Consider the following 12,553-nt stretch of genomic DNA (forward strand, 5'->3'; position numbering starts at 1 on the left):
TTGATAAATTCGTACCAAAATTTCAGAAAAAGAAACAGCACAACCCCTGGATAACAAGGGACATAATACATTTGAAAAGAGCTATATCTCGAAAACACAAATCAGCTCGTAAAGATAATAGTGTCATATCTTCCCTTTCAATAACACTCAAGCAAAAAATACGGAGCGCTCGAGATTATTTTTTTGGAACGACACTTGTAAACTTCATGAAAAACGCGCCGCAAAAGTTTTAAAATATCTATCTGGCAACAACAGGACTGTCGACCAACTTCACATTGATGGTTGTGGGGTTACTGACCCTTACCGAATTGTCAATGAGCTTAACAGCACATTTCATAGTGTTTTTTGTCGTCGGGGCACGACCGAAAATACAATCGAACATTTTTCTCTTTCATCTAATGTAATGCGAGACATAAATTTAAACGTAAATGGGATTCGTCTTCTCCTCTTAAGACTTGATGTAAAAAGTCTTCTGGCCCTGACGGTATTCCCAACGCCTTTCTGAAGTGTTATATGGACATGATTTCGCAGTACTTGTATGTTTTGTTCAATGCATCCTTGGATCAGGGATGCCTGCCTCCTGATTGGCTGTGTGGGAAGGTTGTACCGGTGCACAAGGACGGGAGCAAACTGCTGGCTGCGAACTACAGGCCGATATCATTAATCAGCAGTTCGTGCAAACTGCTCGAACACATAATTTCCAGCCACATAACTTCGTTTTTAGAATCCAATAACATATAAGCCAGCTTTCAGCATGGGTTCAGAAAAAAGCTATCAACCACGACTCAACTCGTATCAGTTGTACATGACTTCGCCAATGCTATCAACAAAAGGAAACAAATTGATGCTATATTTTTGGACCTATCAAAAGCTTTTGATAGGGTACCGCACTATCTACTACTAAAAAAACTGCAGCGTGTAGAAATTTCTCCCCGCCTTGTGAATTGGATTTCTGCGTATCTGACGAACAGAACGCAGTTTGTAGAAATTAATGGTTGTCAATCGCAAAATCTTGATGTCCTGTCAGGTGTTCCCCAAGGGTCTGTCTTGGGACCCCTTTTGTTCTTGATATATGTCAATGACATAGCTGACGACCTTGACTCGGGTGTGACTGTGAAAATGTTTGCAGACGATTGTGTGATTTATACTACTGTCATTAACACCTCGGATCAGTTATTGCTTAACGAAAACTTGTGTAAAATTGCTGACTGGTGTGAGAGGTGGCAGATGGTTATAAACTACTTGAAAACATGCGCTCTTACAATAACACACAAGAAATCTCCGCTCGAATATACGTATCATGTCCGCGATAAACTCATTGAATCAGTGAATGACGTAAAATACTTAGGTCTAACTATTAACACGAAACTTAGCTGGGACACCCACATAGACAATACTTGCGCCAAGGCCTACAAAAAACTGTGTTTTTTAAGAAGGAAATTGGGAGCGTGCAATTGGACTGTAAAACTTTCAGCCTATAAAGCCCTAGTTCGCCCAGTTATAGAATATGCGTCAATCGTGTGGGACCCATATTTGAAGAAAGATATAGAAAAAGTGGAGAGGATTCAGCGACTAAGTGCACGATTTATTTTTTCTGATTTTAGGCGCCTCTCCTCGGTTTCTGAAATGTTGAATATATGTGGGATAGAATCTCTCGAAGCCAGGCGGAAATTTGCAAGATTAAGTTTTTTTTATAAAATTTATCATAACGAAACTGGCTTAAGTAAAGACTTCTATATTCAGCCACCTCCTCAGCGCTCAGCAAGGCTAAACCACTCAAAAAATGTTAGACAATATGCTCCTAGAAATAATCTATTTAAGTACTCATTTTTTGTACGAACCATTGAAGACTGGAACTCACTGCCGTCAGACTGCGTGAACGCTTCAACATCCAATAGTTATTTATTTCTTTCTTATAAACATGTTGTAACCCTCTCCTGCTAGGATGGTGGAAAACCATCCGCAATATTTCCTAAAAAAAAAAAAAAAAAAAAAAAAAAAACTGAGTATTTGGACTCTACTCGGGATACTCTACAGTGAAAGTAACTTAACTAGTGCTTTAAATACTTTATAAAGCAGGTATTTAGCAACTTAACTTAAATACTTTTATCGAGTATTTGGTCCAACACTGTCCGAGAGCGATTGCGCTTTGTGGGAAGGGCTGACCAGTCTTACAATATGACGAAAAGTACGCTTATTGGCATCTCGGAATTTTAGCACTTAAAAAAGAAGGTAGGTAAAATAAAAATTTAAAAAAAAAATATTTTTCAATGTGTTCTTTAAATACACTACGGTTCCTTTGGAAACTGCCCTCTTCGTGACGCGTTGGGATGGTCGCTAGAAGTTTTCGAGCTCACCATGACGCATCTCCGTACACTTAACTGCTGCCTCAAGTCGCGGCTTTGACTGCATTCGTGTTGATCGAAAAGCGTTTTCTCTGCCCGTGAAGCATCGTTTCCAGCTGAGTGAATGCAGAGATTAATTGAAGACGACAATGGCAACCGCACGCAAACAGCACAAACAGAAAAACAAATACAACAGTATAAAAACTGGCTGCAACGTTCTGTGCCGGGAAGCAAACACATGGCTTGAAAGCGCAGTAAAGCGGCTTGTATTATTGTCTTTCAAATAATTACCGCATGAACAATTACTTTTTACTAAAATATTCATCCCTTGAGACGTTGAAAACACTTTCAGAGGTATGTTATTACAGAAAGAAAATCAACATGCTGGGAATTATATTTATTGCTTAGGTGGTCACCGAGAAAATCCGTAACTTCAAAACGATGAGTATAAAAGGCAGAAGCGCATTTCTCGGAAGTTGTAATTGGGTTAGTGTGCTGTTGCACTGATATCTTTATGTGCCGTGTATGTTTCTTCCCTAGCTGTGTATGTTCAGCTGATATTGTGGTACGCGTAATATATCTATATGTGGGGGATAATGAAGGTGCCCAGGGCACTTTTATTAAAGGGGCTTTTAGCCAATATTTGTTTGTCTGTTTTTTTGCTGCAGCACAAGGAATTGAGCAGTAACTAGCGTCACCTTGCCTAACTACTTGTAATTACTCTGCGTAACCCTGCCATCTATGGTGAAAGATTTAACATTATTTCTCCTTCGCGACGCGATATCTTCTGGTTACCGTTCAACAATTACATAAGTCGGCGGCTTCGAATTTGTTCTTTGTAGAGCGGCTTTGCGTTTTGTGAATGGTTTTCCACTCCTCCGTGATGTGCGGTGCTGACGAATGAATTGTGGCTCGAGGAATAGAAAGGGTAAGACGTAAAGTGAGTGAAGTAACTGGGTATTCGTTGTCCCCGTTTAACATCGCAGTGCTGACGACGAGAAGACTGACTACTTTCGAAACACAAGTTTCTTTACCTGTGGGGAAGCTGGCTTCGGAAATAAATAGAGTTCGCGAAAAGGCTCCTGTTACGCTTTAATTCGCTGCTCCCCTCGCCTAATGCAATAGACGCATCGTCTTCGTTAAGCCTTACTGAGCTGGATCTGCTCGATTCGGGCCGCCATAACGAGATGCAGACAAGGGAGGAACTTTGCTTCCCGGTTCTCAGGGGCGAAAGTTTGAAGGAACATTTGTGTCAAGGCCGTCCCTCCCTTGAGGGAGGACTATATAGACCCTGTTTGCTAAGAGTACAGTTCGAAAATGGCGGCTTCGAAGACCGCGGTTGCGGTTGGTTTGGCGATCGTCGTGAATGCTAGGTAGGCGGCATTCTTGCGACTGCGATATTCGAGGAAGGATGGACAGCATTGCACTCCTACTAAAGGTGTGCATCACGAACGGTTTGGAAGACCCAGAAAGGTAGGCAACGATCGCGGGCGAGAATTTATCGGCAAAGGTACGGTGTGAGAAGGCCAGCACACCAGACCCCTCCTGCCGAGGCAACGCCAGCGGGAACGACCGGTGGACTGCTTTAGATTTATTCTCATATTTAAACAAATCTTAAATGTCACTTTGGACCCAATAAAAATGTAATACAAATTGTTACTGTATCTTGGTGGCGTTACAAGCGTGAGGTGCTTGGGGTTTTGAGCCGCGGTCGAGAAGCGCTATGAACAAATTCTCTAGCGTAACGTGCGCAACCGCAAACGCTAAATTTAGTGCTATTGAGCACTATAATCGTACGTTATTATAATAGCCCTAGCGTTGTGTTTCTCGGAGCAGCCGGTGTCACACTTCTCTGCCTTATTGCGGACTTTTAGACGACATTTCAGGCGCTCTTTCGGCGTCCAGTGTTGAAACCAGGAGTAGATGGTTCTTCGTTCTTCTCAATGCGCCACGGACCCCCGATGTCATCAGCGAGAATTCTCGGTGAGGTTTGGTATGGGGTAGGTGTACTTTATATACAGGGAATCACGATACAGCAACTTTTACAAAGCAGGAAGGGAACTTTCTGGCCGCCCCGCGGACCCTCTCCGCGGCTACTCAAAGTGAGGCCTGCCCACCTAGCTCCAGACAAGAACCCCTTTTTCAGTCAAGACAACGCTTAAATACCAGCGCATACGCGCTGCTTACAATCCCCCCAAATGAAAGAACATAGAAAAAAGCTCCGAACACTGACATCACTTTTCTCCAGCGCCATTCGTCAAAACTGACATCATTTCTTCAGAGGCTTTGCTATTTGCCGAAACTAACGTCACTCTTTCAGAGGCTTTGCCATTCGTCGGTTCTGACGTCAGGTCTTAAGCAACTCTCACACAACGTTGGCACTCCGGAATGCAATGCTGCTCGTCCATCCATCGGAGCACGGAGAGGAAACATGCCACCCCGGCCATCTTCCCGCAAAGGGCAATCTCTTTACGGGGATGCATTAGTCACGAATGCGAAGGTGGCGGCGTCCGGCAACACATAGAGCACGCCGAGAAAGTGATAAACAATGACGCCAGACCTTACACCTCCCTTCCAAGATCCATTAATCTAAACCAAGATTAATTGGACTACAAACACAAAACGAGGTCCGGCGTCATTACAACACCACAAAATTAAGTCATGCACACTTCAAGGGTTACGCGAAATATAGAGGTATGAGAACATCATTGAACACTCAACGAGTCCACGAGACAATTGTTCATTCCCTCCACGGGAGTTCGTATTGGCACACAAAAGTCACAGCACTTTTCGTGTGGTCCACGAGGCCACATTCCACGCCTGCTTGCTATGGTGCTCGAGCCGGCAATGCTTCCCAACAACCGTTAGGGAGCCTAGATAGGGCATCCGCATTAGTATGGGTACTGCCCTTGCGGTGACGGATTATCACGTTGTAACGCTGTAGCGCTAAGGCCCAACGTGTGAGTTTTGCGCCCTGGGGCACGCTGCTTGTAAGGTACGAGAGCGGGTTATGGTCGGTAACGACGGTTGCCTGGGTGCCGAAGACCCACGTCTCAAACTTATTTAATCCCCAAATCATCCCGAATGCTTCGCGTTCGATCGTTGCCCACCGCTTTTGCGTTGGCGTAAACCGATGACTAGCGAAGGCGATCGAAATTTCGGAGCCGTCGGCGGCTATCTGTGCTAAACAGGCACCGACGGGCACCATCGAGCCATCAGTGTGGAGCACATACGGCTTTCCCGGGTCAGGGGTAGCCAGCGACACGGCTTCCCAGGTAGCACACCACACTGGGCCAATATTGCGCCAAGCCAGGCATGCTTGGTCCAATGTTGGACCAGGTTTGCCATTTTATGGCCAACATCGGCAAATGTTGGGTGAAACTTGGTTTGCTCGGCCGTTATTGCCAATTTTAATCATTATTCTGCCAATATTGGCTCAACATCGGGTTATATCGGCTAAATCGGGCCGTTATTGCCAATTTCAACCATTATTCTGCCAATATTGGCGCAACATCGGGTCGTATTGGTTAAATCGGGCCGTTATCGCCAATTTGCGCCATTATTCTTCCAATGTTGGCTCAATATCGGGTTATATCGGCTAAATCGGGCCGTTATTGTCAATTGTAACCATTATATTCTGCCAATATTGGCTCAATAGCGGGTCATATCGGCTAAATCGGGCCGTTATTTCCAATTTTAGCAATTATCCTGCCAATATTGGCTCAATTTCGGGTCATATCGATTTGGATTGTTGACTAAAGTGGGTACTGGAACGTGACACAACCGTTGCCAGACTAAACTGTCCAAAACTCTGGTATTACCGATAATCGCAACTCCTTCGTGGACACAGTTCAACCACTGGTGGGATAGGACCATTAAAAAGGTTAACGACAACCATTCAAAAAATTAATTCTGTGCATGGTTCGTACAAGTGGTACGCGTGGTACGCCCTTAATTCGCACTTCACGCAGCGTCAATTTTCGGCACCTGCCGAAATTCGGAGCGCACAGCATTGTAGGTGGCGCCACAGCGTGTCATCTGCTTGGGCCTAATCCTCGGGGTGCTGTCGCGACTGCCACGTATACTTGTCGCTTCCTTTTGATCTGATTCGACAAAAGCAGCTGGCACACGTGCTAAACACGACCATGGGAACATCGTCCCTAGCGGGCTGTCCTTTGCTTGCTAATCTGTGCCACAATTGTTTTTGTTGCTCGGGCAGTCTCTTTACATGACAGTACAAGCTACTCAAAAAAATCAGCCTAGCTCCTGTTGCCTGACGAAGTCTAGAGTATGAGAATACAGTCAAACGTGGACATAGCAAGTTCAATGCTACAAAATTTTCAATCGAACGAAACTACTATTGCGTTGTCCACAACTCCTTGCTTACGCGGCGAGCAAGCTTGTCTGCTAGGCGCGCACAGCAAACGACAGCCGCAGTGGCGTCACGCCAATGTCGTATGCTTGATTTTCTGTCGTCTGGTCAGTGGCAGGTCGTAGCAATGGCCAGCCCTTTTCGGCGCCTGTCGGCAATTTACTGCCGTTTTAGGGATGAGGACAAAGTGTATCAAAAAGAGCAGAAATACGTCGAAAAGTAGGTTATTTACCCTGACGTGAAGCAGTTAACTGTGAGAGGACATGCACAAGTCTCGGCCGCCATGAGTTTCGTCGAGAGACGCGGAACCCGAAGACACTATGAAGCTCATGTCTCGCCTCCACATTTCCTCGCTCAACTGCAGCAGACCAAAATGGGCCCACTTGCTGCTCGTATAGGCATTATGCATTTTGGCCTCAATATACCAGGCTGAGTTCTGTCGCAATTTCAGTTTAACCAAGTGAGTGTGGCTCAGAAGAGAGAGAGAGAGAAAAATAAAAGCTCTGAGGCAGCACTATCAAAGTTCAGTCTTCAGAAGGAGTTTTGCTGCACAGAAGCGCTGGCAGGGTTACTTTACGGTAACAGGTCTCACAAAATAGCATGACCAGTTGCACCGGCGGGGCTTATTACATAGCGAGTCTGTCTGCTCCGTGGAACTGTGCAAGTGGCTATACAAAACTCCACATGCTTTATATAAATGCAGTTTTAGGCTATATAACCATTTTACACAGAAGTTCAAAGAATGTGAAAGAATTCATACTTGTTAGAGATCCATGTAAGGTCCACATTTTTCCAATGCTAAACGATTGTGATATCCGTCCCCGAGATATCTATCCACCAGTCACCCACCTGCAGTACACTCCGACACATTTTCTCATGAGATCTCTGGACGTAAGCTACTGTTGTCCCAAATAAAGGCTAGTTTCGAAGAGCATATGCGGGAAGTGAGCTTGTCTGCTAGTTATGCAGAGCAGACAGTCGTGTGACGTCAGGCCGAGCTCCTGGGAGGATAGGGCAAACAATGTCCGCTCTCCAGCAGGTCTTTTATTACAGCTTCTTTGCCTTTTCTGCGGTTGTTGGAAGTTTACTGCCACCTCAGGGGCGAGGTGATGTTGGGTGAGGATGCGGCATACAGAAAATAGAAGCGGAAATACCTTGATGGGAAGGTATTCACCTTGAGATAACACATCCAAGCCTCGGCCACCATGATCCATGGCCAGAGACGTCGGACCCTGTGGTAGGCCAGAGACGATATATAGGTGCCATGAAGCTCATCTTTCTCCTCCACGCATGTTCTCTCATTATTATTATTTTAGTTTTATTATCTAATGCCCCACACAACCAATAGGTCTTGGTGTAGAGGCACAAAGAAAAAATTGAAAAACACAATCAAAACTACCTGTCCACTTGCACAGAGCATGTCCACACCTGAGCATCGTACCGGCTGCGCTCGTGTAATCACATACTGGTGATGCACGTTAAAGACCCCAGGATCGCAATTGTACCGCACTGGCCAAATTGCCCATCTACAGCATGAGACATGTATTAAGATGGCTGACCAACATAACGCTGTTGGTCAGCCATGCCCTCAACAGAGGGCCCTTAAGAATTAATAAATTAATGAAAAGATCCAGGTCCATTCCACGTTTGAATACAATGAAACGTGATCAAACAGGCGTGACGGACAATGACGAAGGACAGAACACAAACATGCCTTGCCCTTGTCCGTCACACCTGTTTAATCATGCTTCACTTGTACGAACTAGCACAGCGCACCACTTTGCATGAATATAACGAGATCAGAAAGCACATCAGTAGCAGGGGATAATCTGTTAACACAAATTTGCATTCGAACAACCGGAGACAATTTCACATGAGTAGAAAGTAAAACACATAACGGCCCCTAAAATCAGAAGACAATGCATGAAAATTAAGAAATTATGCAAAATCACCATCCAGAAGGCCATGAATGGTTCTACATAAAAATAATGCATTGTAAGCAATTCTTTTTTATAGGTTCTGCAGGGAAAGTATTTTAAGGATGTATTTATACTCGTAAGTACATAGGCTTCCAAAGTACTCATCATAAATAATATGAATAGGTCGCTTTTGTGCCTTTTTCTATGTGTCATGTCAAATCTAATCGAATTCCAAGCCACAGTACAAGACTTAAGTTGAACTTAAACTAAGGAACAAACTAGCCTAACAGCACATGCAGGATTAGCACCATCCAACGGGCTTGTGATTGGCCCCCTTGGCCTGTAGCTTCACCGCTTAGTCCAGCTTAGGGCGAGACGGAGTATAGAAGTTCACACAGGGCACAAAATACACCTGGAGATGCTCCAAGAGTCGACTGATGCCTGACAGTGCCACTGCACATGACACTTCACCGTCAGCTCAAACACTGGCAACCACTCGCAGGTCGCCTGCTTGAGGCCCTGTACAATGGGCTTGGCAGGCTTCATGAACAGCTTGAAAGGACCTTGAGTGACGATTGGTAGCACTGCTGCACACAACACTCCACTGTCAGTTCAAATGCTCGCAGAAACGCACAGTCTGAAGGGTTGGCACCTTGCATGCTGCACTTGGAAGATTCCTTGCACAGTTCAGAAGAGCTCTGACGGACGCCTGGCAGCATTGTTGCACACAACACCGCACTGTCGGCTCGAATGCCAGCAGCAATGCACAGCTCATCTGCTTGAGGCCTTCCACACAGCATTTGGGAAAGCTCTCAGTCAGCTCAAAAGAGTCCTGATCAACATCCGGCAATTTTGTTGCCCACAAAACATAACTGTCAGCTTAACTGCTGACACTAGCGCACAGTTCAATTGCCAGAGGCCTTTCAGAATGCAGCCTGCAGAGGTTGGAAATCATACGAGGGCCTCAAAGAAGCTACAAAAGCTATGTTAAAAGCCTACAGCAGATGTAGAAGTGGAAGGATGACATGTCTGCTTTTGTAGTCCAGTCTTAGGTATTGAACAGCAGTGTCAAGTTCAGAAAGGTTGTACATTTTAGTCACGTGCGTGAGGGAATCGCACTGCCAGATGCCGATGGCGGACGACTTGATCGGCAGTTCAAAAAAATCTGTCATGTTTGGCAGAATGCTTGCCTTGAACCTGTCTTCAAGGAGCTTCAAGACGACAACTGCAGACTCGTTCAGCATGAAGCACTGACCTGCTTTGACAATGCGTTTCGGTTCCGAAATCTCAGGTTGATACAAATGTCTGACTTCAGACATTCGTCTGCTGATCTGCGCTAAAGGCTTGCTTGTTGAACGTAGCATTTTCTTAACCTTACCCAGGAAACTTTCAAAAGGAAACGCACTAAAACTGTCAAGAGGGCCATGGTCCAAACACTGCTCAGCCAGATGGCTGAGCGTGTGCACGTTGTAAACGAGCTGCTTGGCCCCATACAAGGTGCCAAACTCCTGCACAAAGTACCTAAGAAGGTCCCTGGCAAATCCGTTATAAACCTCGTAATGTGCAGGAGATACAAGAATTCTCACTGCCACATGCAGCTTTAAAAAGTGACGGTACTGATCGTTTGGCAACACATGCTTCAAAACCACAGGTCCCACATACATGAGGAAGCTTCGAAACTCTGTGGCCTTCCACCGGTCAAGTTCCTCAGTGCCTCTTGGCTTCCTTTGAAAGTTTCTGGGGAAACGCTTACTGCAACTTCGAAGTAAATCATTCAAATTTTCACGCTGCTGTCGACTTAGGCGTCTCCCGAACCCTTGGCTAACCCAGTTTCTCAGAAGGCACCGCATAACGCCAAGACAGACGAGATGCATGTACTCCGTAGGAAACCATGACACCATGTCGACATCTAAAGATTCAAATGGCGACGTTCCCGTGTGATGGTGCTCGTCTTCCTGAGACCGGAACGACTCGTTGGTGCGTTGTGGTGAGTGTAAATCAGGAAATGTCATTCGACCCTCGAGATGCAGGCCCCTCTGACTGCACCGTTCGCAGGCGTGATAGCCAGTGTGCCCAACTATTTGCTTGATAAAGCTTCTTGCGGGTGCGTCGCACACCATGGCCGTGACGCTGACAGTGATGTGGCTCCCCTTGAAGACCATGCCATGCACTGTGAGCTTGCGGGCTTCTTCAAGGAATGCGTACAGGTACTGCTCCAGATTTGGGGGCTTTCCTGTGCCGCAGTATAAACTGACCATAAAAGGTGACGGCAGAGGAGTCAAATTCGTTATCCGGCATAATAAGGGCCAGAAGCTCACCTGTGAGCTTTTGAACAGGGGCAGACCGTCAATGTTCCCTTGGAGCGTAATCTCCTTAGGAATGGGGCAGCCTTGCAATGACTGACGGATGCCTTCTTCTAAGCCGAAATGCACAAACTTGTCACATTGCTCTAGTCGGGACTTCCGTTTTGTGCACAACACAGTCCGCGCGTCTTTGGGTAGTCCGGCAATGCCTCGACGCCGACAAAGGCAAGAACATCGTTCAGACATACGTGGCTCATGTTGTGCTTCCCAGCAATACTTCGAGCTCGTCGCATGCCGAGAGTTCATGCGGCTGGGATGACGACGTAGTGACAGCGTTCGGATTCGCGCTGCCGTTTGGTGGCTCCGAGTTATGGTCAGCGCTTTCCTCTGACTGGTACTCATCGCTCGTATCGTCTTCCGACGAATCATTTTCTGAAGAACTCGCCAGCACGTCAGATCTCGAGACTTCAAAGCTCGCCGACTGCACCTGGACTTCCAAGTCACCCAAACAGCCAGCTTCACTGGACTGGAAAACGCCTCCGGCTGCAGGTTTATCAGAGCGCGCAACATCGCTGGAAACGGCATTGCCCGTCAAACCGCCTTCCGTTCTCGGCTTCTTGCAGCTTGCAGCTTGAAGATCCGCCATGAGCTGCTCATGGTCCTTCTTGAGCTTCCGGTACTTACGCCACTTGTTCATTATCAGGAAGTAGCGCACCAAATGCAGTCTTTAACACGGCGAAATACGAGCCACAACAGAGCAGAGGCGCAGACCACTGTGGTGCAGACGCAAGTTGTTGCCAGATGGTCCCAACAAAAAACCGCCAAACGCCTGGGTGGTATAGCCCGAATATAGCCAAAACTAAAAACAATGGTTTTTAAGCCTTTTTTGACAATTTTTCACACACATAAAAGACACGTTACATTATCTTTTTCAAGCCCCAGATGCGCCACATTTTGTGCACATTGTCACTTGCGAATTAAAAAAAAAAAAAAACACTTCGGAAGGAAGAAAACAAAACTGTCACCTCCTTCGCAGGTCTTCAGAAGTACAAAACACACAAAGACAGTTTTATCGTGAAGCCTGGGATATGATCATTACAGTAAACGAACAGAATACAGAAGCAGAACGGTAACACTAGGTGTTTCAAATAGGGATCACAATATCTAAGGTCCTTACCAATATCCTACCCGTCTCTTTTTCTTTGTGTAGAATATGAGTGTTCCCCATTTCGGTTCACGCTATTTCTGATTGTGTTGTCCTTTCTTGGGGTGGGCGAAGACTGGAAGGTAGTCAATTGTTCAGCGGTGAAACTGCGGACTTTATATTTACGAACTTGGGTGCCTAAGGATTCTCTCAATGGGCACCAAAGCACGCTTGAACTTTGCAGAGTTTAGTCTAGGTCCGAGTAGAGGACGCCCTACCACTGTTTGGTTTGCTTCACCGCGCACTGTGGAGACCGCTTGAACTGTGCAAGCATTGCTTCTGTGCGCATTGTCAAAACGACGAAGTTTATAGAAGTTAAAAGCCGTTCTCTTTCCTCTCTCTTCTATCGAATGGCCAAAAGAGATACAATTTTTTTCGAAGCTGATAAGAAGTTCAAAAATTAACTAGTC

At 45.9% G+C, this 12,553-nt stretch overlaps 1 protein-coding gene across 1 annotated transcript; it reads right to left on the reverse strand.

The window, feature by feature from the left end:
* Positions 1–9,631: 9,631 nt before the first annotated feature.
* LOC121046782 lies at positions 9,632–10,510 on the reverse strand. Its single transcript, XM_040501406.2, has one exon. The coding sequence runs from the start codon at positions 10,508–10,510 to the stop codon at positions 9,632–9,634; it is 879 nt and encodes a 292-aa protein (XP_040357340.2).
* Between the last annotated feature and the right edge of the window lie 2,043 nt (positions 10,511–12,553).

The sequence above is a fragment of the Ixodes scapularis genome, unplaced genomic scaffold (genome assembly GCF_016920785.2).
Source record: "Ixodes scapularis isolate PalLabHiFi unplaced genomic scaffold, ASM1692078v2 PGA_scaffold3__209_contigs__length_174095766, whole genome shotgun sequence".
Classification (NCBI taxonomy): domain Eukaryota; kingdom Metazoa; phylum Arthropoda; class Arachnida; order Ixodida; family Ixodidae; genus Ixodes; species Ixodes scapularis.